A 20,263-nucleotide genomic window follows, 5' to 3' on the forward strand; every position below is an offset into this window, starting at 1 on the left:
TGAGGGAACTGGGGGTGTTTAGTGTGGAGAAAAGGAGGCTGAGGGGAGACCTTACTGCTCTCTACAACTACCTGAAAGGAAATTGTAGAGAGGTGAGAGTCAGGCTCTTTTCCTAAGTAACAAGAGATAGGACGAGAGGAAACGGCCTCAAGTTGCGCCAGGGGAACCCATCACTGAAGGCTTTCAAGAAGCAATCGGACAGGGTGCTAGATAATCTCATGTAGGCTCCTTTTTCCACAAAAGGTTGGACCAGCTGATCTTTCAAGGTCCCTTCTGAACTGCGATGAACTATGATTCTATGATTCTATTATTCTATGAATATCTCTTTGGTCAGTTGGGGTCAGCTGTCCTGGCTGCATCCCATCCGCTTCCAACTTCTTGCCCACCCCCAGCTACTTGCTGTGAGGAAGAAGAGTGAGAAACAGAGAAGACCTTGATGCTGTGCAAATATTGTTCCGCAATAACCAAAACACCAGTGTGTTATCAACACTGTTTTAGGCTCAAATGCAAAACAAGCCACCACAAGGACTGCTACAATGAAAGCTGACCCCATCCCAGCCAGACTCAGCACACTTAAACTGGGAGCCCCAAAATTGACACAATAGCGTACAGGTGGTCTAAGGAGTGATGAGAGGGGGGTGAATCACTTCCCTCACTCTTTTGACGAGGCTCCTCTTTACACACTCCAGGACGCTACTGGCCACTGTTGGTACCAAGTCACACTGGATTGGGTGGAGCACTGCTGGATCGTGTTTTCTTCCTGTCCCACAGCATGACCGAGGTCTTTTCCACAGAGCTGCTCCCCAGCCAGGCAGTTCGCTTCCCATGCCACTGCAGGGTGTTGGTCTATTCCAGGGGCAAGACCTGGCCTTTGTCCTTCTGTCTCATGAAATTCCTGACAGAACTGTCCTCTTGCCAGCCAGGTTTCACCTGAATGGCATACCTAAGGCACAGGAATGGTCCTCCCAATTTAGTGTCATTGACAAATGTGGTCAAAATTGCCTCCTCTGGGTCATGGATACAGCTGCTAAACTGCATAGGGCCTGCATAGAGTCCCTGTGCTGCCCCACCATGCCCTAGTATGTCCCACTGGCCTCCAGGTAGGGTATGGCCCCTGCACCGCTGCTCTCTCAGCCTCATCATCCAACTGGTGTTTTACCCATCTGTTTGTCTGCCCATCCAGACTGTAATAGCCTAACTTGAGTATAAGAATATTGAGGCAGACCATGCCAAAAGTCTTGCTGAAGCTGACGTAAATGACATCCACTGTTCTCCCCTCTTGCACAAATGCAGTTACTTCATCATGAAGGCAATCAAGTTGGCAAGGCAACCATGCTGATGGTTCTTGGACACATTCTTCTCTTCTGGATGCCCAGAACTGTCACCCAAGAAGACTCTAATTGATGGCACACTCCTCACCAATGTGAGCTTGTGCAGCCTGGGGTTCCCTGGGTTGCACTTTTGGCCTCTTTCAAGGACGCATGCAACAAGTGCTTGTTCTCACTCACAAAATACATCTACCAGTCCCATGACCTTTCCAAAGGGATGTTCCAAAGAAATATCCATCTTCCAGTGTAATTTCATTATCACTATTCTGCCTGTTATACCACATATCTAATTTCTCTAATCTTTCATGTATTTTCACCTGACCTGATACAAAGACCATTTCTAAAATCATCTTTTCATATGCAGACTGCCTAGACAAAGGCCCATTCCATTATTCTCCAGTTTTCTCCTCGTCTTAATCTTCATTCATTCAGATACCTCTCGTCACTGCATTGAGCTTCAGGTAGTTAAAAGCTTGCCTGTCTTTCAGTAGTCTAATTGTCTCTTTAGCCAACTCTTTAGTTATGTTCATATCTATCTTTTTGTATCTATCTACCTATAACATTTCTCTTAAGATTGTCCCTTGTAGAGGAGCAAACTCATTAGAGGCAGCTTGTACTTAGCATGTTGTTACAGAGTGTGTTTTATTGTTTATGAAAACTCACTATGAACTGAAACTTTAATTTTCTTTCCTTACAAATAGGAAAAAATTCTCCTGGGCCTGTGTGCAGCCAGTTCTCAAAGGAGAGCAGGTGGGAGATGGTGCAACGGAGCAGTAACATCTAGCTGCAGAAATCCGTGGAGAAGTCTGACGCAAGGAAGAGTGACTGAAGTCCCAGGTGGCCAATGACAGAAATGGTGAGGTTGGGGAGGTGAGGAGCAAAGTTGTCCAAACAGTGTCAGACCCCAAGGAACAGCTTTCCCTAGCGGTCCATATCTCCTGAGGAAGCACTCTGGATCAATAGCACTTGGAGAATGCTTCTACCACCTCCTCTTTAAACTGAAAAGTAATAAAAAATACCCTTTAAAATAAAAAATCATTTTTATTAGATGCACTTTGAAATTTTCCTCCTTAACTACACTATGAAACCTCTCTGATTAGCTGCACAAGTTTCGAAGACTTGAAGAAAATTACAGGAAGAGACGTGGCTCCTTCGAGTTTTCTGTATTTTAATGAGCCCCATGGTGTATTTGGGCTGAGTCCATGAAGCTCAGATACTGAGAGAAGACCGAAGAAACCTCTCAAGAAGTCAAAGTCAGAAACAAAAGCCAAAGAACTTTGAAGCATTGATTGGCCCCACTGAGGGCCATTACTGACAAAGCCTCCCCATGGACTTGTTAGAGCAGATCACAGGAGTTTGTGATTGCAGGTACACAAAGGCCCTGAGCAGGTGGCTGTAATGCTGAGAAAAAACCCTTGGTTTTGTTTTATGAAGCAGAAAGGTCAAGCCCTGACCCCCAGGCCCTGGGAAGGCAGATCCTGGGAGCCTCAAAGTAGAGTTTTGTCTCACCAGCCTTGGTGGTAGACACAACTGCTGTAGTCAAGGGGACAAAGATCTCGGTCCTGTTGGACCTTTCAGCAGTGCTAGAACCCTTGGCTGCCTCTACCGCAGGCTGTCCTACACTGTCCCATTCATACATCTCTTTCCCTTCAGGTTGTTGACACTCATCTTGCTTTCCCACCTAGCTTCCACCCTGGCATTTCTATACCTTCACTGATGTCTCTCTATACTGGTTGGCTGTTCCTTGAAACACAAGGCTGATCCAGGCTGGCTCTGGGTGACCTCTTGCACCACAAGGCCACGCTTTGACTGAGATTTCTTTTGTCTCACATCCAGTCTGAACCTTCCAAACTGCACTTTGTGGAGGTTTCCTTCTCTTCCCACTACCAAGAAAAGCCCCATTATCTCTGAAGCCACCCTTCAAGCAGTTGCAGGCTACTACTATGATGCCCTGAGCCTCCACTTCATCAGCCTAAAGCAGCCCAGCTCTCTCAGCCTTTTCACAGATGTTCTAAACCCCATCCTGGCAGATCTCCTCTAGAACGTCTCCAGTTCCTCCCCATTTCTCTAGCCTGGGGAGCCCCAAACCCAGACACACTAGTCCAGATGTGGCCACACCAGTGCTGGTACAAGGGGGATGATAACTCCCTTGTCTGGGTGGTCATGCTCCAACTAATGCAGCTGGCTTTATTTATGGTGAGCACGTACCACTGACTCCTATGGCATTCCTTTTTCTGCCCAGGCCCTTCTTCTCAGGGTCACTCCTGAGCTGTTCACCTCCCAGCCTACCCTCATGTTTGGGGTTATTCTACCCCAAAAAAGCACTTGCAACTTCTCCTTGTAAAACATCATGAGGCTTCTATTGTCAAATCCCAGAGTTTCTCAAGGCCCCTCTGGAGTGAAGCTCTGTTTGGACAGCTGCTACTGAGGGCGTACAGATGGCCCACCAGATTTGTGGTGCCTCTGACAAGACAACAGCATGAGGAATTGCAGCACAATACAGATAAAGGGAGGTACTAGTTTAATGGGGTTGCTGACCAAAGTAAGAATTCCCACGGTGACAAGCTCAGAAACACCAAATGAGGGTACAAAGGAAGCCAAACTAGGGCCGGGGAAGAAAGGGTGAACAGAGATGGGCTGTTTGCATGGGAGGGTACAAAGATGGTCAAGGGGAAGAAACTGTGAGCAGGAAAAGAGGGAAAAAGGAAAGAAAAGGTGAAGCAAAGGAAATAATCAGGGTCTTTTGGGGGTATTTGCCAAGCAGCTCTGGACCTGAGCAACAATGCTTGGAGTGGGGCTGTCTCCATTTAGCCTGTGTCCAGGGGCTAAGCTATAGCCAGCTGTTCTATCACCCAATGACCCCTTCTCAGCTGAGAAGGGGAATTGGGAAAAGGAAAAGAGTCATGTGGATTGAAATGGAAACAAATTTAATAAAATAACAGAACTGCTATTAATACTAATGCTAATAATAAGTACAGAGAGTTATCCTCAACCCGATGAATGCTGGATGTTGAGCACTGCGCAATGGTCACAGCAAACAGGAGAGTAGGCCTCGGGAGAGGAATGATGGGCAAGCCCTTCCAGGGACAGCAACCGTTGGGGAGAAGGGCCATCCTCAGCAAACTTCCCAATTTATAGTGAGCATGACATTTATGGTATGGAGTACACTTGTGGGCCAGTTTGGGTCAGCTGCCCTGACTGTTGCTCCTACTAGCTTAAGCACTTGGCTAACTCAAAAACTGCTAACGGCCTTGATCACTGTGGAAACCCGCATACCATGGCTGGCCACAAACTAAAGCAAAGTGTCTTATCGCCTTTGTTCCTGCCATATAATATATGTTCCTGGCTAAACATGAGCCAGCAGTGTGCCCAGGTGGCCAAGAAGGCCAATGGCATCCTGGCCTCTATTAGGAATAGTGTAGCCAGCTGGTCTAGGGAAGTGATCGTCCCTCTGTACTCGGCACTGGTGAGGCCACACCTTGAATCCTGTGTCCGGTTCTGGGCCCCGCACTTCAAGAAAGATGTTGAGGTGTTGGAGCAAGTCCAGAGGAGGGTGACCAAGCTGGTGTAGGGTCTGGAGGGTCTGACCTATGAGGAACGGCTGAGGGAGCTGGGGGTGTTTAGGCTGGAGAAGAGGAGGCTCAGAGGTGACCTTAGTGCAGTCTACAACTACCTGAAGGGAGGTTGTAGTGCAGTGGGAGTCGGCCTCTTCTCCCAGGCAACCAGCGATAGGACAAGAGGACACAGCCTCAAGCTTCGCCAGGGGAGGGTCAGGTTGGACATTAGGAAGCATTTCTTCTCAGGAAGGGTCATTAGACATTGGAAGGGGCTGCCCAGGGAGGTGGTGGACTCACCATCTCTGGATGTGTTTAAGAAAAAACTGGACATGGAACATAGTGCCATGTTCTAGTTGACATGGTGGTGTCAGCACAATGGTTGGACTCGATGATCCCAGAGGTCTCCTCCAGCCTGATTGATTCTGGGATTCTGTGATATCGGGTGCTGCAGTCTTCTCAAAAATGCAGCTTTTCTGAACAGAAGATTGATTCTGTCATTCTATCCAAGCAAAACCAGGACACATGTGCTTTGTATTCACACAATGCCTGCAGCTATTGGGTAGAGAAGGGACAGACCTTGCCTCTCTGATGGCATCTGATGACTGATGTCTCTGACTGATGGCATTAGCTTATGGCACAAAGGCAGCAAATCACACTCTTTGTGATGCTGTTTGGGGTGTCTGCAATGCACCCACCTTGCTGAATGGTCTTCTATGAGGACATGACCAGCTGGGTGAGTGAGGGGAGAGCAGTGGATGTTGTCTACCTTGACTTCAGCAAGGCTTTTGACCCTGTCTCCCACAACATCCTCATAGGAAAGCTCAGGAAGTGTGGGTTAGCTGGGTGGACAGTGAGGTGCGTTGAGAACTGGCTGAATGGCAGAGCTCAGAGGGTTGTGATCAGCGGTGCTGAGTCTAGTTGGAGGCCTGTAGCTAGTGGTGTTCCCCAGGGGTCAGTACTGGGTCCAGTCCTGTTTAACTTATTCATCAATCATAGAATCATAGAATGTCCTGAGTCGGAAGGGACCCACAAGTACCATCGAGTCCAACACCTGTCCCAGCAAAGGACAACCCCAGAATTCACACCATGTCTCTGAGGGCATTGTCCAAGTGCTGCTTGAATGCTGTCAGGCTTGGCGCCATGACTACTTCCCTGGGCAGCCTGTTCCAGTGCTCCACCACCCTCTGGGTGAAGAACCTTTTCCTAATATCCAACCTAAGATTGGACCAATTAATTTCCAACCAATGATCTGGACGAAGGGACTGAGTGGACACTCAGCAAGTGTAGGGACCTGCACCTAGGGCAGAATAACCCCATGCACCAGTAGAGGTTGGGGATTGGTTGACCTGCTGGAAAGCAGCTCTGCAGAGAAGGACCTGGGAGTTCTGGCGGACAACAAGTTCATACCACTAGCCAACAATGTGCCCTTGTGGCCAAGAGGGCCAATGATGTCCTGGGGTGCATTAGGAAGAGTGTGGCCAGCGGGTCAAGGGAGGTTCTCTTCCCCCTCTACACTGTCCTGGTGAGGCCACACATGGAGTAACTGTGTGCAGTTCTGGGACCCCCAGTTCAAGAAAGACCAGGAACTACTGGAGAGAATCCAGTAGAGGGGTACGGAGATGAACACAGGACAGGAGCATCTCTCTTACAATGAGGCTGAGGGAACTGGGGCTGTTCAGCCTGGAGAAGAGAAGACTGAGGGGGGATCTTATCAATAAGTACAAATACCTTCAGGGCAGGTGTCAAGAGGATGGGGCCAGACTCTTCTCAGTGGTGCACAGTGACAAGATAAGGGGCAATGGACACAAACTGAAACATGGGAAGTTCCATCTCAAGATGAGGAAAAACTTCTTGACTTTGAGGGTGACAGAGCACTGGAACAGACTGCCCAGGGAGGGTGGGGAGTCTTCTTCTCTGGAGATATTCAAAACCTGCCTGGACATGACCCTGTGCAACGTGCTGTAGGTGAACCTGCTTTGGCAGGGGATTGGACTAGATGATCTCCAGAGGTCCCTTCCAACCCCAACCACTCTGTGATTCTGTCGTTCTGTGATTCTGTGAATGGGAATTGCTTTTCATGTAGGTCCTGCGATTTCCCTGCCAGCCCTGAAATCTCACGTAGCAAAATGGGTCTGGATTTGAACATTATTTGAGTAGGTCTGCCCTGCATTCTGTAACACAATGTGGGGATGAAGATGAGATAACTACCAATATAGTTGTCAGTAAAGATCTAGTAAATCCAACAGAAGAAGAGGAAGAGAGAGACTGAGCTCTCCCTATGGCATATGACTCTGTTCCATTGGATTAATACCTCTGTGGGACAACCTGAACATAGTGAGTAGGGACAGGTTCCGTTGTCCTTAAGCTGGGCATTAGCTGACATTCTAGTTGGTCAAAGGAAATTGCCAGCCATCTCCAAGAAGATGCTCCTAGATGTTGTCCTGTCTCTGTATCAGCCTGCACTTACATTTGATCTGTCTCTATTACCAGCACATATCTTTGACCACCTCTGGCACCTCAAATGTCACCATTTTCATCTGAACAGCTAACTCCTGGCCTCCATCTCCATTAATTACCATGGGAGCTGAGACAAGCAGCTCACATGCAGGTGCCTGTTTTGTGCACACCTGAGCTGAGGCAAGAAGAATCCCACCTCCTGTGGGCTTGTGGCAGGTGCGGGAGCTGAGTCCCCTTCCAGCCCCAGGACTACAAACCAAGGAGAAGATGGCTCAACTGACTCAGATGAATCCCTTCCTTCAGAAGGAGTAAAGGAGACAACTGCCTGTCACTGTCTGGCTGTCCTGTCTAATGATGGGCCAAGAAAAGCTGATATTTAGAACTAGCTCTGTCTCTCAGCAGGGAAATGCTGGAAAGAAGTGTCTCTCCCCAGCTGTAGGAGGGAACATCAGCCTGTTTCACAGCAGGTTCCTCTGGAGCCCCAGGGAGACCTCGAGGGAGCCCAGAGGGGGCGGAGAAAGTGATGGCTTGGGCTGGTCCCCTGCTGCTGAGCTGGACTGGGCTCCTGGGATGGAGGGAGCTCATGGCAAGCGGGCAGCACTGCAGAGAGACAGCTCTGCCCAGGAGCAGCTCCTCTGCAGAGCGCAGCAGGGCTGAGGGCACTGCCTGCAGGCACCAAGGGGAGAGGAGCCAGGCAGAGAAAGGTTAGAGGCAGTGAGGAGTGGGAGGATGTTGAGAACTAACAGGAGGAGAAATCTTCAGAGTCCTTAACATGGTAAGTCTCTGGCTGCAGGGCAAAGAAGCTGCAGTTCCTGGAAAGATCTCCAAAAGCTGGCAAATCCTTCAGCCTATGAGACCTTTCAGGATGACTCTCAAAACTTCTCTGATATGGAGGTGAAGGACATGCTCCAGAGCAGGGCTTCCCTGCTGCTCCGTCAGAGGGACAGGGCATGACGGCTGCCTTCTCCAAGGGATGGCTGCAGGGGTGTGAAGGTGGGTGTGCAGCCAGAGGTGCCCAGGGCTGTCCTTTTGAGCAGGGTCCCTGCGCTCCAGGGACTGTGTGCCAGGACAAGGACTCTTCCGCCTGCCAAGGTCAGCACTCGGACTGCCCAGGGAGCTCCCCATGGAGCTGCAGGAAGAAGCTGTGGGTGGAAGGAGCAACCCTCATCAGGGCAGGGTGTTTCTGCTGTCAAGAGGGTGCTGTGTGGGTCAGGGCTGCTCACAGCTCCAGCTTATCCCCAGGCATTTCCAAGGGGAGTTTACAAGATGGAGCTCCCTGAAAGGGAAGGTTTCTGTCTTCTGAGGTTTCTTATCTTGGTTGGCTGGGCGAGCAGTGGGACATTTCCAAGGGCACTTATCAATTGGAGGGTCAAAGGAGGCATTACTGTGTACGTAAGGAGCTTTCCTGAGCCTGTGTTTTCAGTTTCCAACTCTGGGGCCTACAGAAAGCACCAGCGTCACCTTTCCAGTCCCATCAGGGTTTGTGTGACCTGCACACATGGAGAGGCTGCAGGGCAGAGCCGGGTGCACAGGGGCTGAGATACAGGGGGGACATATGGGCACCTCCCACCCCTCCCTGCAGTGGGGATGCCTTCCCCAGGCAACCCCCTTCATCTCTCCTTTCCCACCCAGCACAGCCGTTGGCCCTCAGGGCCATGGGGTCCAGGGTGGGAGTCACCTCTCTGTCCAGCAGACCAGCAGAAGAGGCAAAGGGCATCCCTCCTGCCACATGCCCATTTCCCTCTGACCAGTGATCAGGCTGCGGGCAACTGTCCTGCATCATAACTGTCTGGGAGGTGGCGTACACAGCTGAGTAAAAAAAAAGCGGCCCGGTGGAAAGAGACCCGGGGGTGCTGATCGACAGCCGGCTAAACATGAGCCAGCAGTGTGCCCAGCTGGCCAAGAAGGCCAATGGCATCCTGGCCTCTATTAGGAATAGTGTAGCCAGCCGGTCTAGGGAAGTGATCGTCCCTCTGTACTCGGCACTGGTGAGGCCGCACCTTGAATCCTGTGTCCAGTTCTGGGCCCCGCACCTCAAGAAAGATGTTGAGGTGTTGGAGCGAGTCCAGAGGAGGGCGACCAAGCTGGTGAAGGGTCTGGAGGGTCTGACCTACGAGGAACGGCTGAGGGAGCTGGGGGTGTATAGCCTGGAGAAGAGGAGGCTCAGAGGTGACCTTAGTGCAGTCTACAACTACCTGAAGGGAGGTTGTAGCGGAGTGGGAGTCGGCCTCTTCTCCCAGGCAACTAGCGATAGGACACGAGGACACAGCCTCAAGCTTCGCCAGGGGAGGTTCAGGTTGGACAGTAGGAAGCATTTCTTCTCAGCAAGGGTCATTAGACATTGGAAGGGGCTGTCCAGGGAGGTGGTGGAGTCACCATCTCTGGAGGGGTTTAAGAAAAGACTGGACATGGCATTTAGTGCCATGGTCTAGTTGCCATGATGGTGTCAGGGTAATGGTTGGACTCGATGATCCCAGAGGGCTCTTCCAGCCTGGTTGATTCTGTGATTCTGTGATTCTGTAAGGGTAACACTTTCCCAAGTGCCCGGAGGCCTCTGCCCTTGCCTCTCTCAGCCAGACTCTCACTGTATTTTAACTTGTTTCTCCACTTGCCTGTTTTAAAGTTATATTTTTATTGCTGTCAGACTCCCTGGGGATGGGGGTTTCAGCTGAAGAGTCACACACTGACCTTGTTCAGCCGTTCAAGCAGGTGTGTCCATGGGAACAAGTGTCCCAGCTTCCCTCTAACCTGTGGGCTGTGCTCAATGCAGCCTGTGGGGCTGGGGAATGAGTCAATTTTCTCTTTACTGAGATGTCAACATTAGAATCATAGAATCATGGAATGGTTTCGGTTGGAAGGGACCTTAAAGACCATCTAGTTCCAACCCCCTGCCATGGGCAGGGACACCTTCCACCAGACCAGGTTGCTCCAAGCCCCATCCAACCTGGCCTTGAACACTGCCAGGGAGGGGGCAGCCACAGCTTCTCTGGGCAACCTGGGCCAGGCTCTCACCACCCTCACAGCAAAGAATTTCTTCCTAAAATCTAATCTAAATCTCCCCTCTTTCAGTTTAAAACTGTTACCCTAGTCCTATCACTCCATGGCCTTGTCAAAAGCCCCTCTCCTGCTTTCCTGTAGCCCCTTCAGGTTCTGGAAGGTGCTAGAAGGTCTCCCCAGAGCCTTCTCTTCTCCAGGCTGAACAGCCCCAGCTCTCTCAGCCTGTCTCCAGAGCAGAGGGGCTCCAGCCCTCTGAGCATCTTCGTGGCCTCCTCTGGACTCGCTCCAACAGCTCTGTGTCCTTATGTTGGGGGCCCCAGAGCTGGACACAGCACTGCAGGGGGGGTCTCACGAGAGCAGAGTAGAGGGGCAGAATCACAATTGTCTGTCAATTGTCTGGCTCCTTGGCGTGTCCTTCCAAACTGTCAGCTGCCCTCCAGGATGCAAACCTGTTCTATAGCACCTTTGTGTTATCTGAAAGCCCCACAGAGAAATGCAGAGATACTATGACTGAGGGAATGCTCTTGGGTTGCTGAATTGAGCCACGTGTGTCCTTGGCTAGAAGTTGTGCACTGAGACCGCTGCTCTCAGCAGTGCCTGATGACTTTTCAGGGTAACATAAGAGTTTGATTGCCCTCCATCTCATGAAGGTGCAAGTCCAGGGCAGCTGGGAACAAGATGAAGGGACAGACAACCTCCCCTCACTCTGCACCAAGCCACAGGCAATCCTCTTGCCTTGCAGGACTTGCTCTGTTCTCACTGGGTGCAGCAGAAATGCTGAGGGTTTCTGAGATCAAAGAACACTCCCCAAGTGAGATGGAGGGAGCTTGAAAAGACTCCAAACCTCTCAAACTGCCTTCTGCCATCTTGGTTCCTTAGCACTGGGAGTGGAGATGCTGACAAGCCCTTCTGCGTTAGGAGCGGTTTCATCTGACAAAGTTGAATACCAGGACTGGCCCCTGACCCCCCACCGTTCCCATGAACCCACTGCTGCAGAGCAGGGATGACCCTTTGGCAGCCAGTGGGCAGAGGCCCTTCTCCTTATGGCACACTTGACCAGCACTAACCAGAGCTCATGCAATGGGGCTGAAGGAAGGTCTCCTGGGAAAGGAAAAGTGGGGGTGTGTAGCAGGGTGAGGGTGTAGGAGAAATGGTTTTGGTTTTGCTCAGAGAAGTCTCCCCTAACTTGCCATTGACTCTTCTGCTAAGGACAGGAACCCAGGCACAGAGGCAGCAGATGTCCAACAGCAGCTCCATCACTGAGTTCCTCCTGCTGGCATTCGCAGACACACAGGACCTGCAGCTCTTGAACTTTGGGCTCTTCCTGGGAATCTACCTGGCTGCCCTCCTGGGCAATGGCCTCATCATCCTCACCGTAGCCTGTGACCACCGCCTCCACACTCCCATGCACTTCTTCCTCCTCAACCTCTCCCTCCTCGACCTGGGCTCCATCTCTACCATTCTCCCCAAAGCCATGGCCAATTCCCTGTGGGACACCAGGGCCATCTCCTATGCAGGATGTGCTGCCCAGGTGTTTTTCTTTCTCTTCTTGATTGTAGGGGAGTATTGTCTTCTCACTGTCATGGCCTACGACCGCTACGTTGCCATCTGCAAACCCCTGCACTACGGGACCCTCCTGGGCAAGAGAGCTTGTGTCCACATGGCAGCAGCTGCCTGGGGCAGTGGGTGTCTCAATGCTCTGCTGCACACTGCCAATACATTTTCACTACCCCTCTGCCAAGGCAATGCCGTGCACCAGTTCTTCTGTGAAGTTCCCCAGATCCTCAAGCTCTCCTGCTCACAATCCTACCTCAGAAAGTCTGGGCTGCTTGTGTTTGCTTTTTCTTTATCTTCAGGGTGTTTTGTGTTCATTGTGCTGTCCTATGTGCAGATCTTCAGGGCCGTGCTGAGGATCCCTTCTCAGCAGGGACGGCACAAAGCCTTTTCCACGTGCCTCCCTCACCTGGCCGTGGTCTCCCTGTTTATCAGCACTGCCATGTTTGCCTACCTGAAGCCCCCCTCCTCTGTGGAGGAGTCCCCATCTCTGGACCTGGTGGTGACATTCCTCAACTCAGTGGTTCCTGCAGCACTGAACCCCCTTATCTACGGCATGAGGAACCAGGAGCTCAAGGATGCACTGAAGAAGCTGATTCAATCCCTCATCTTTCAGCAGGGATAAGCAACCCGTGTCTCTTTACAAGTGATTTCCGATTCATCTTGGGAACCTCCTGTGCTTTGGGCATTTTCTCTGTAATAATCCTGTTTCTCCAGGAATGTCTATGTCCACTCCACTTCTCCGGGATGATGAGCCCAGCCTTTCAGACCCAGAGGCCTTTGTACGTGTGTCTGGCATGATTGTACAGCTGGTCTCCTGTGTCCCAGCTCTGTAATAAATAGGGATTTCCTCAGTGCTGATGGCTGGAGGTTGGGTTCTTCTTCAAAACCTGAGATCAGGAACAGGCTGAAGAGATTGCACCCACAAAGCTGTTCTACTGTGTTTGGGTTCTCCATGGGCTCAGGGCAGGAGGGCATGGGGCAGTGTGTCAGGGAAGGGGTCTGGGCTGAGCCTTCAAGTGTGGGTGCCAGTTCCAATGGAAATGATGAATGATCAGCAACGATCTGCCTGTGATTGTCTCCCCATGGCTCTGAGCCACCACAGCCCCCTCACTCTGCAGAGCAGCACCACCAGATCGGGGTGCTGTGGGGAGCATGAGGAGGGAGCAGGAGTTGCCAGCGAGGACAGTATGGACACAGTCCCCTGGAGAAAGGCTCTCTGGGGACAGGGATGTCCCTGGACAAGAGTAAAGGAACACCTCCATGGTTCCAGGGGGAAATAAATGACAGAGACCTATTTCTGCATGCACCAGCCCAGGGCAGGCTGCTGGGGCAGCAGGAGCAGCCTGAGGAGCCCCTGAGCCATGAGTCTTGTGCTGGAGAGAGGAGCTGGCACAGAGGGGCTTCTGTCAGGTGGCAATAAGGATCTATTGGAGACAAGAGGAGGGGACGATGGAAGACATTGGCCTCTGTCTCCTCATGCCATGGCTGGCCCCAGCCCTGGAGCTGATGGAGAGGCATAGACCCTCTCTGCCTCAGGAGCAGCTGTGCCTTTCAGCAGGACTGTGGCTGTGCAGTGAGTGCCCAGAGCTCTGCAGCATCCATGTGGTGGGCACTGCTGTGGGGCCAGCCCAGACTGGGCTGCTGGGCTTGGCTGCGCTGGGGAGAATGCAGAGGAGGTGGGGAGAGCTGGGGAGGGACTGGGCTGGGCAGGAAAGTGTCTGGGAGAGAAAAACACTTGTGTAGAGCTCAGCTGCTTGAGTGTGCAGGGTGAGGACATCTAGCATTGTGGTCACGTGCAGAGGCATGTGTCATGGTGAAGGAAGCAAGGCACCAAAGGTGCAGAAGAGAGGGGCCTGGTCTCTGCCATGTTCCCTGGACACCCCAGGGAAGCTCCCCCAGGGCAATTTTCCCTGACGACCCCACACAGAGACCATTTCCATCTCTGGCCATACACCCCAGCCCTGAGGAAGGGCTGTACGGTCACCTCTGTTCTTCGGGGCTCAGTGATGCTCAACTCCACCACCATTATTAATAAAAACAAAACCACTTTCCTACTGACACTCATCACACACAAGCCCCATAGCTCTTACTACAGCTGGTCTCTCAGCCAAGCCTGTTCTCAGACAGGTCCAGATAGATCAGGTGCTCATGGCCTTGTCGTGACAAATACCAAAAATCTCCATTGATTGAGATGCCATCAACAGGCCTGTGTCCTTGCTCCAGTGTTGCTCTGAAGAGTTTCTCAAAAACCCAGCTCTCTCAGCCTCTTCTTGTCCATAATGTGCTCCAGGCCCCAACCATCCTTCTGGCCTGTGCAGGACTCACTCCAGTCTGTCAGGGTCTTTATTGTGCTGGGGAGCCCCATTCTGAACACAGCAGTCCTGATGTGGTCCTGTGGTGGGTTAACTTTGGCCAGCAGCCAGACACCTGCTCGCTCACTGTCCCTCCTTAAAATGACAAGAACAAGGGCAGATAAGATGAAAAAAACCATATATTTGTGTGCACGGCTGATCAACCTGTGCTGCAAATGTGTTCACAAGCTGCTTGTTTCAAGCGTTCTCCAATGCATTTTCCATGGAGCATTATTTCCTTTGGAGGAAGCTCCACAACATGCACGTTGCTGCTGTGCTGGGCAGGCTTTTCCTCCCCTGGAAAACTGTGTGGCTTGGGAGAAAATCAGCAATAGGCTGCAGGACCCCACCTGTGAGACAATTCCTCTGGGATGGGGGAGTTTTCCACCCCTAGCTACAGGGAGCACCACCGTCCAGCCCAGCATTGCCACCCCTGGGTGAAGCATCCCCAGGCTGCAGTTCAGGGTGGGCAGCTACAAATGAAAAGCCTCTGCATTACTGAAGCTGGGCATTCAGCGTGCCTCCCAGCTGCCTGTGGGCCCTCTCCTCTCTGAAGGCTTCCCACCACCATTGAGGGGTGAGGGGGCTGGACCGCCTTTGCTCAGAGTCTACCTGCCCCCAAGGAGGAGAAAAAGCAGGATTTAGGGCTCAAGCAGCAGGTTCATGGGAAAACACAGTTTAAATAAAAAAAAAAAAGGCAAAACAACAGAGAATTTTATTAAGCTTCAGCATCTCAGCTTATTTTCCCCTTCCACTTTGCACCAGGGTTGGTGGTGCAGGAGATGGATCCTCTGCTGATGGCAGCGCACAGCATCCCCAGCCTGTTGGGGGTCCCCGGGGAGGGATGGGCATGGGCTCCCCAGGCAGAGCATGGAAGGGTGCCAGGCAGAGGCTCCAGGAGCCCTGTGTCCCAAAACAGAGGTTCAGACTGCTCGGAATGGTGCAGGAGAGCCCCGGGATGGTGCTCCCCAGCAGGCAGGCAGAGCCCTGCCCGCGCGCCGTGTGGCACCAAGGTCAGGTGCCAAAGCTTGCGGGACCCCTGCTGCTCTCCTCCCAGCTGCCAGCAGCCCCGGTGGGAAGGCCAGCGGGGACCAGATGGCTGGTTCAGCCTGGGCAGGTGTTTGTCCAGCCTCCAAACCATGAGCTCACCCCACAAACTCCCCTCCAGAGTCTGTCCAGTCCCTCTCGTGCTGGAGATGGAGAATATTTGCAGCACACACGATTTTTATGTGTGTCCCCTCCTGCACACCCAGAGCCACCCCAATTTGTGCTCTCAACTTGTCTCTTTACCCTTTTGCACTATCAGCTGACCCACATCCAGCCCTTTACGGTGCACATCACGCTGCCCATCGCATTGCTCGGACAGAGCAATCCCAAGTTTGTCTGGTTTTAACTCAAGTCCTGGAGATCCACCTGGCAGCTCCTCCCAGCCCCATCACACCCCAGTTCAGATGCATGCCTGGAGGGCTTACACTTGTTTCTCCAGCTTCTTAACCCCTAATTACAGCAGTTAACCCCCAGGGAGGCTGTTTAGCATCTCTGTAATTAACAGCAGCCTGTGACAATCTCCTCATCCCTAAGGCGCAGGAAGGAGGTCAAGGTCAGACCCATTTCTGGGTTCCTCTGCTGAACAGTTTCACTGTCTGTCTCTGCCAAGGTCTTGCATTGGCCTTAGCAGGTTTAATTTCTAATTAATTGCTCTCCTCCTCTTTCTCTCTGTCATCCCACGAGCTGCTTCTGCCCTGGGTTTCCCTCGTGCATCTCAGAGCCGTGCAACGGTTGCTCGGATGGACTGTTGTCACCACTGCTGAGTGACATCAATTTGCAAGGTGCTGGGTGTCTAGCTGCAGGGCTGGGGTCTCCAGGTGCTGCCAGAGGCATCGCTTCTCCTTCCCACTTTCAGCCCATTTCTAGCCCCGCAAGCCTCAGGCATCAGACAAGGAGCCCAGATCCCTGGGGAGCATCCACCATGGTACCAGCCCTGGGATGGAGGGGAGATGCTGGCTACCGGCATGGTGCCAGGGCATTAGCAGGGGGCATGGGAACCCCATCTCCCCCACCAGCAGCATCCCATCCCCCAGTGCCCCCCGGGCTCTCCCCCGTTACACTGGTAAGGGGAGACTGGGAGCTGCTCGGTGCCGGCTCCATGGCGCTGGAGGCCATCACCCAGGGCAGGGAGAGGTATTTCTGCACCTCGATGGCCGGGCTCCGGCGGTCAGGATCCAGCGTCAGCAGGCGCCGGAGCATCTCCAGCGCCCCAGAGCCAAAGCCTTGCCAGGATGCAGGCACCCCCCGCCCTGCCGCACCACCCCGCCAGGCGCTGAAGTCCTCAAACTGGGGGTCAGAGCTGGTGGCCCTGGCCCAGGGGAAGCAGCCAGTGCAGAGGCAGAAGATCAGGATGGCAAAGGCCCAGACATCCAGGCTGGAGTCCAGCTCCAGTGTGTCAGAGCCCTGGAGCGAGCAGAGCTCTGGCGGGGCGTAGGGCAGGGTGCCGGACATGGCACCCACCGCCGAGCCCTGCACACGGGTGAGCCCGAAGTCGCCCAGCTTCACCCGCCGGCACTCGCGGTCAAAGAGCAGCACGTTGTCCAGCTTGACATCCCGATGCACCAGGGCCCGGCTGTGCATGAAGTCCAACGCCTCAGCCAGCTGGGACACACAGCGCTTCACCAGCTCCTCAGCCAGGCCCTCCTGCAGGCAGGGTGGCACCATCACCCACTGCACGCCCCCCCTCCCCAAAGGGGCTGCTGCAGCACCCAGACCCATGTCCTGCACTGCTGACCTCTGCTTTGCCCCACAGCAGCCTGTAGACACATGCCTGCACTGCAAAGGGTCTCCCCACGCGCAGCACAAGCATGCACCCCACTGCAAAGGGTCTCCTCCCATGTATGGCATCACTGCACCCCACTGCAAAGGGTCTCCTCCCATGCCCAGCATCACTGCACCCACTGCAAAGGGTCTCCTCCCATGCACGGCATCACTGCACCCACTGCAAAGGGTCTTCTCTCATGCCCAGTGTCACTGCACCCACTGCAAAGGGTCTCCCCACGCACAGCACGAGCATGCACCCCACTGCAAAGGGTCTCCTCCCATTCACAGTGTCACTGCACCCACTGCAAAGGGTCTCCTCCCATGCACAGTGTCACTGCACCCACTGCAAAGGGTCTCCCCACGAAAAGCATGACCATGCAACCCACTGCAAAGGATCTCCTCTCATGCCCAGCGTCACTGCACCCACTGCAAAGCTGTCCTGGCACCTTCTCCTTCATCCTTCCACCCCTCCTGGTCCCTGCTCCCCTCCCGCAGAGCCCCGGGGGCAGCACACACCCCTGGGTTGAGAAGGGCACACAGGTCCCCGGCGGGGGCGAGCTCCTGCCCGAAGGCGAAGTGCGTGGGGCTCTCGAAGGCGATGGGCAGGGCGCGCAGGCAGGCGGCGTGGCTGGAGAGGCACAGGGCGATGCAATACTCCCGCAGGAACGCCCGCCGCTCCGTCTGCTCCTTCAGCATCAGCTTGAGGACCACCGGCGAGCCTGGGAAATGGGGTGGGGGGGAGCCAAAGAGGTGTCAGCACCAGCTGGGGCACTGAGGGGGGCAGAGGCAGGGTCTGGCGTGGGGTGGTTTGGGCAGAGCTGGGGTTTAGCACAACAGTAGGGCTGTGCGCATCTGTGCATATCTGGGGAGCAGGTTCCCCCAGACAGCACCAGGGTCGCCGTCCCTGCCTTCCTCCCCCAGCCCCAGTGCCCCTCACCACCATCCCGGGGCTCCGTCAGCACCACGCGGCCATAGGTCCCACTGCCCAGCTCCTCCAGCACGGCGTAGTGCTCCTCCAGCTCCCGCTGCGGCACCTCCCGGCCCGTCTGTGCCATCAGCCGCTCCAGGAACTCCTCGTTGTCCTCCCCGTCCTCGTCCGACTCCTCCATGGGCCCTGGGGAGAGCCAAGCCCCTCACACTGGTGCAAAACCCCACCATCCCCAGCCCCTTGCATGAGGAGATGGCAGCAGCACCAGCCTTGTGGCCCCAGGGTACCTGGCCAGCACAGCCCAGTCTAGTCCAGCGCAGCCCAGTCTAGCCCAGCGCAGCCTAGTGGAACCCAGACAAACCTGCTCTGAAGCATCCCAGTCTAGACCTGTTCAGTCCAGTTCAATGCACCCAAGCCCCATGCGGTCCATCCCAGCCATGCCTATTGGAGCCCAGACCAACCTGCTCTGAAGAATCCCAGTCTAGCCCAGTTCAGTCCAGTTCAATGCACCCAAGCCCAATCCAGTCCATTCCTGCCCAGTTGAGTGAAGCCTGGACAAGCCTGGTCCAATCTTCTCCAGCCCAGCCCAGTCCAACCCAGCCCAGTCCACTCCAACCCAGTCCAGTTTAGCCCAGCCCAGTCCAGTCTAATGCATCCCAGCCCAGCCCAACTCATTCTAGCCCAGTCCAGCACAGTCAAGTCCAGTACAGCCCAGCTCAGTCCAGTCCCACCCAGCCCCACCCCGGGGGGCTCTCCCCACAGTGTCCCTGGCTGGGATCAAGCCCTACTCCTCTCTCCCAGGCACTGCACAGACATGGGGGTCCCGGCCGGTGGGAAGGTGCAGCTCCACACCAAGAGGAGATGGGGACCCCAAAACACCCCTGTCCAGTGGGGCTTGAGCCCCCCTGACAGGAGCCAGGGGGAAGATGGGACACTCAGTCTGTTGAGCCCCCATGTCCTCACGTAGGAGGGAGGGTCAGCCCCACATCACGCCCCAGAGGAGAGGCAGTGAGCCCTATAACCTGCCAGAGGAGGGACATGCAGCTGCACATCACACCCCACATCACCCCACGGCAGCAGTCAGGGCTCCCTCTCCCACCCCACATCCCCCCATTGCAGGGAGTCAGGGATGACTTTTTGCTCCTCCATCCCCAGCTCTGAAGCAGAACCCCGGACCCTTCTCCCATCCCACCACCCGCAGCCACCTGCAGCGGCACAGCTGCAGTGAGGTCACCACCACCACCACCACCACCTCCAGGTGTGCAGGGCTGGGACAACCAGCCTGTCCCCCCAAAACACACACCCCCACCGCCATGGGGCTGAGCCAAGAGGGCCATGCAAGCAAGCCAGAAGCAGAAGGCAGGTTCGAGTGTCCCTCAGGGTTGTACAGGGACAGCCAAGAAGCCCAGGAGCAGTGCGTGCCTCACCTGCGTCCCCCGCTGTGTGTCCCAGCAGGGTTGGGTGCTCCCAGGGCACAACTGGGTGCCCCTGGCCCCACAGCCGCCCCCCGGCACCGGGAGCTGTGACTCAGATTTTCCTGCCCGCTCCCATGCCGCCGGCCCGTGCTAATCTCTGCCGCTCGCGCGCAGGGAACATGTGTCAGCCCCAACGCGTGCCGAGGGCCAAAGATAGGCAGGAGGCAGGACAGGCAGGGCATTGCATGGGGGGACAGACGGACAGGATGGAGCTGGGGATGGGGGACAGACAGGATGGAGCTTGGAATGGGGGGACAGGTGGACAGGATGGAGCTGTGCATGGGGGGACAGACACGTCATTGCATGGTGGGAAAGACAGACAGGGTGGGAATGGGGATGGGGGACAGACAGAACATTGCTTGGGGGGGTCAGACTGACATGATGGAGCTGGGGATGGGGGCTGAGCCATGCTGAGCCCCGTGGGCTCAGTGCTCCCAGTGCAGGGTGGGGAAGCAGGGTGAGGGCTTCTTGGCCATCCCTCAGCACGTTGGTCTGCACTGTTGTCTCTCTGTCCACCCAGAGAGGTGGTCTGTCCCCAGCACCACGTTCTGTCCATCCATCCCTGCAAGCTGTCCTCCACACTGTCTGTCCATCAATCCATCCATCCATCCATCCATCCATCCATCCATCCATCCATCCATCCCACACAGTGCTTGGTCCATCCTTGCTTCTCATCTTCAGCATCCCAGCCTCTGCTGTCTGCCCATCCACCCATGCACCCTGTTCTGTCCACCCCCCTATGCCATGCAGCATTCTGTCTGTCTGTCCATGTCCATAGCCCCCTGTGACAGCTGCCCCATCC

At 54.3% G+C, this 20,263-nt stretch overlaps 2 protein-coding genes across 2 annotated transcripts; one reads left to right on the forward strand and one right to left on the reverse strand.

Moving 5' to 3' along the window:
• The first annotated feature begins 11,576 nt into the window (after positions 1-11,576).
• On the forward strand, positions 11,577-12,518 carry LOC137675620 (olfactory receptor 14J1-like). The gene has a single exon (XM_068421807.1). It carries the CDS (start codon positions 11,577-11,579, stop codon positions 12,516-12,518), a length of 942 nt encoding a protein of 313 aa, XP_068277908.1.
• Positions 12,519-16,251: 3,733 nt separating this feature from the next.
• Positions 16,252-18,167, reverse strand: LOC137675621 (serine/threonine-protein kinase SBK1-like). The gene is made up of 3 exons (XM_068421808.1): positions 17,996-18,167; positions 17,575-17,777; positions 16,252-16,938 (listed from the first exon to the last, which is right to left on the reverse strand). The coding sequence occupies exons 1-3, from the start codon at positions 18,165-18,167 to the stop codon at positions 16,252-16,254; spliced, it is 1,062 nt and encodes a 353-aa protein (XP_068277909.1).
• Between the last annotated feature and the right edge of the window lie 2,096 nt (positions 18,168-20,263).

Source organism: Nyctibius grandis, chromosome 36 (genome assembly GCF_013368605.1).
Source record: "Nyctibius grandis isolate bNycGra1 chromosome 36, bNycGra1.pri, whole genome shotgun sequence".
In the NCBI taxonomy this organism is placed as follows: domain Eukaryota; kingdom Metazoa; phylum Chordata; class Aves; order Nyctibiiformes; family Nyctibiidae; genus Nyctibius; species Nyctibius grandis.

What these genes read in the sequence shown, in the direction of transcription:
- LOC137675620 (XM_068421807.1), top strand. Translation starts at nt 11,577, where the DNA reads ATGTCCAACAGCAGCTCCATCACTGAGTTCCTCCTGCTGGCATTCGCA.
- LOC137675621 (XM_068421808.1), bottom strand. Translation starts at nt 18,167, where the DNA reads ATGGAGGAGTCGGACGAGGACGGGGAGGACAACGAGGAGTTCCTGGAG. An exon ending in GACGGAGCCCCGGGATGGTG is followed by an intron (nt 17,778 to 17,995) that starts GTGAGGGGCACT and finishes CCCATTTCCCAG; the next exon opens with GCTCGCCGGTGGTCCTCAAG. An exon ending in GTGCCCTTCTCAACCCAGGG is followed by an intron (nt 16,939 to 17,574) that starts GTGTGTGCTGCC and finishes CCCTGCCTGCAG; the next exon opens with GAGGGCCTGGCTGAGGAGCT.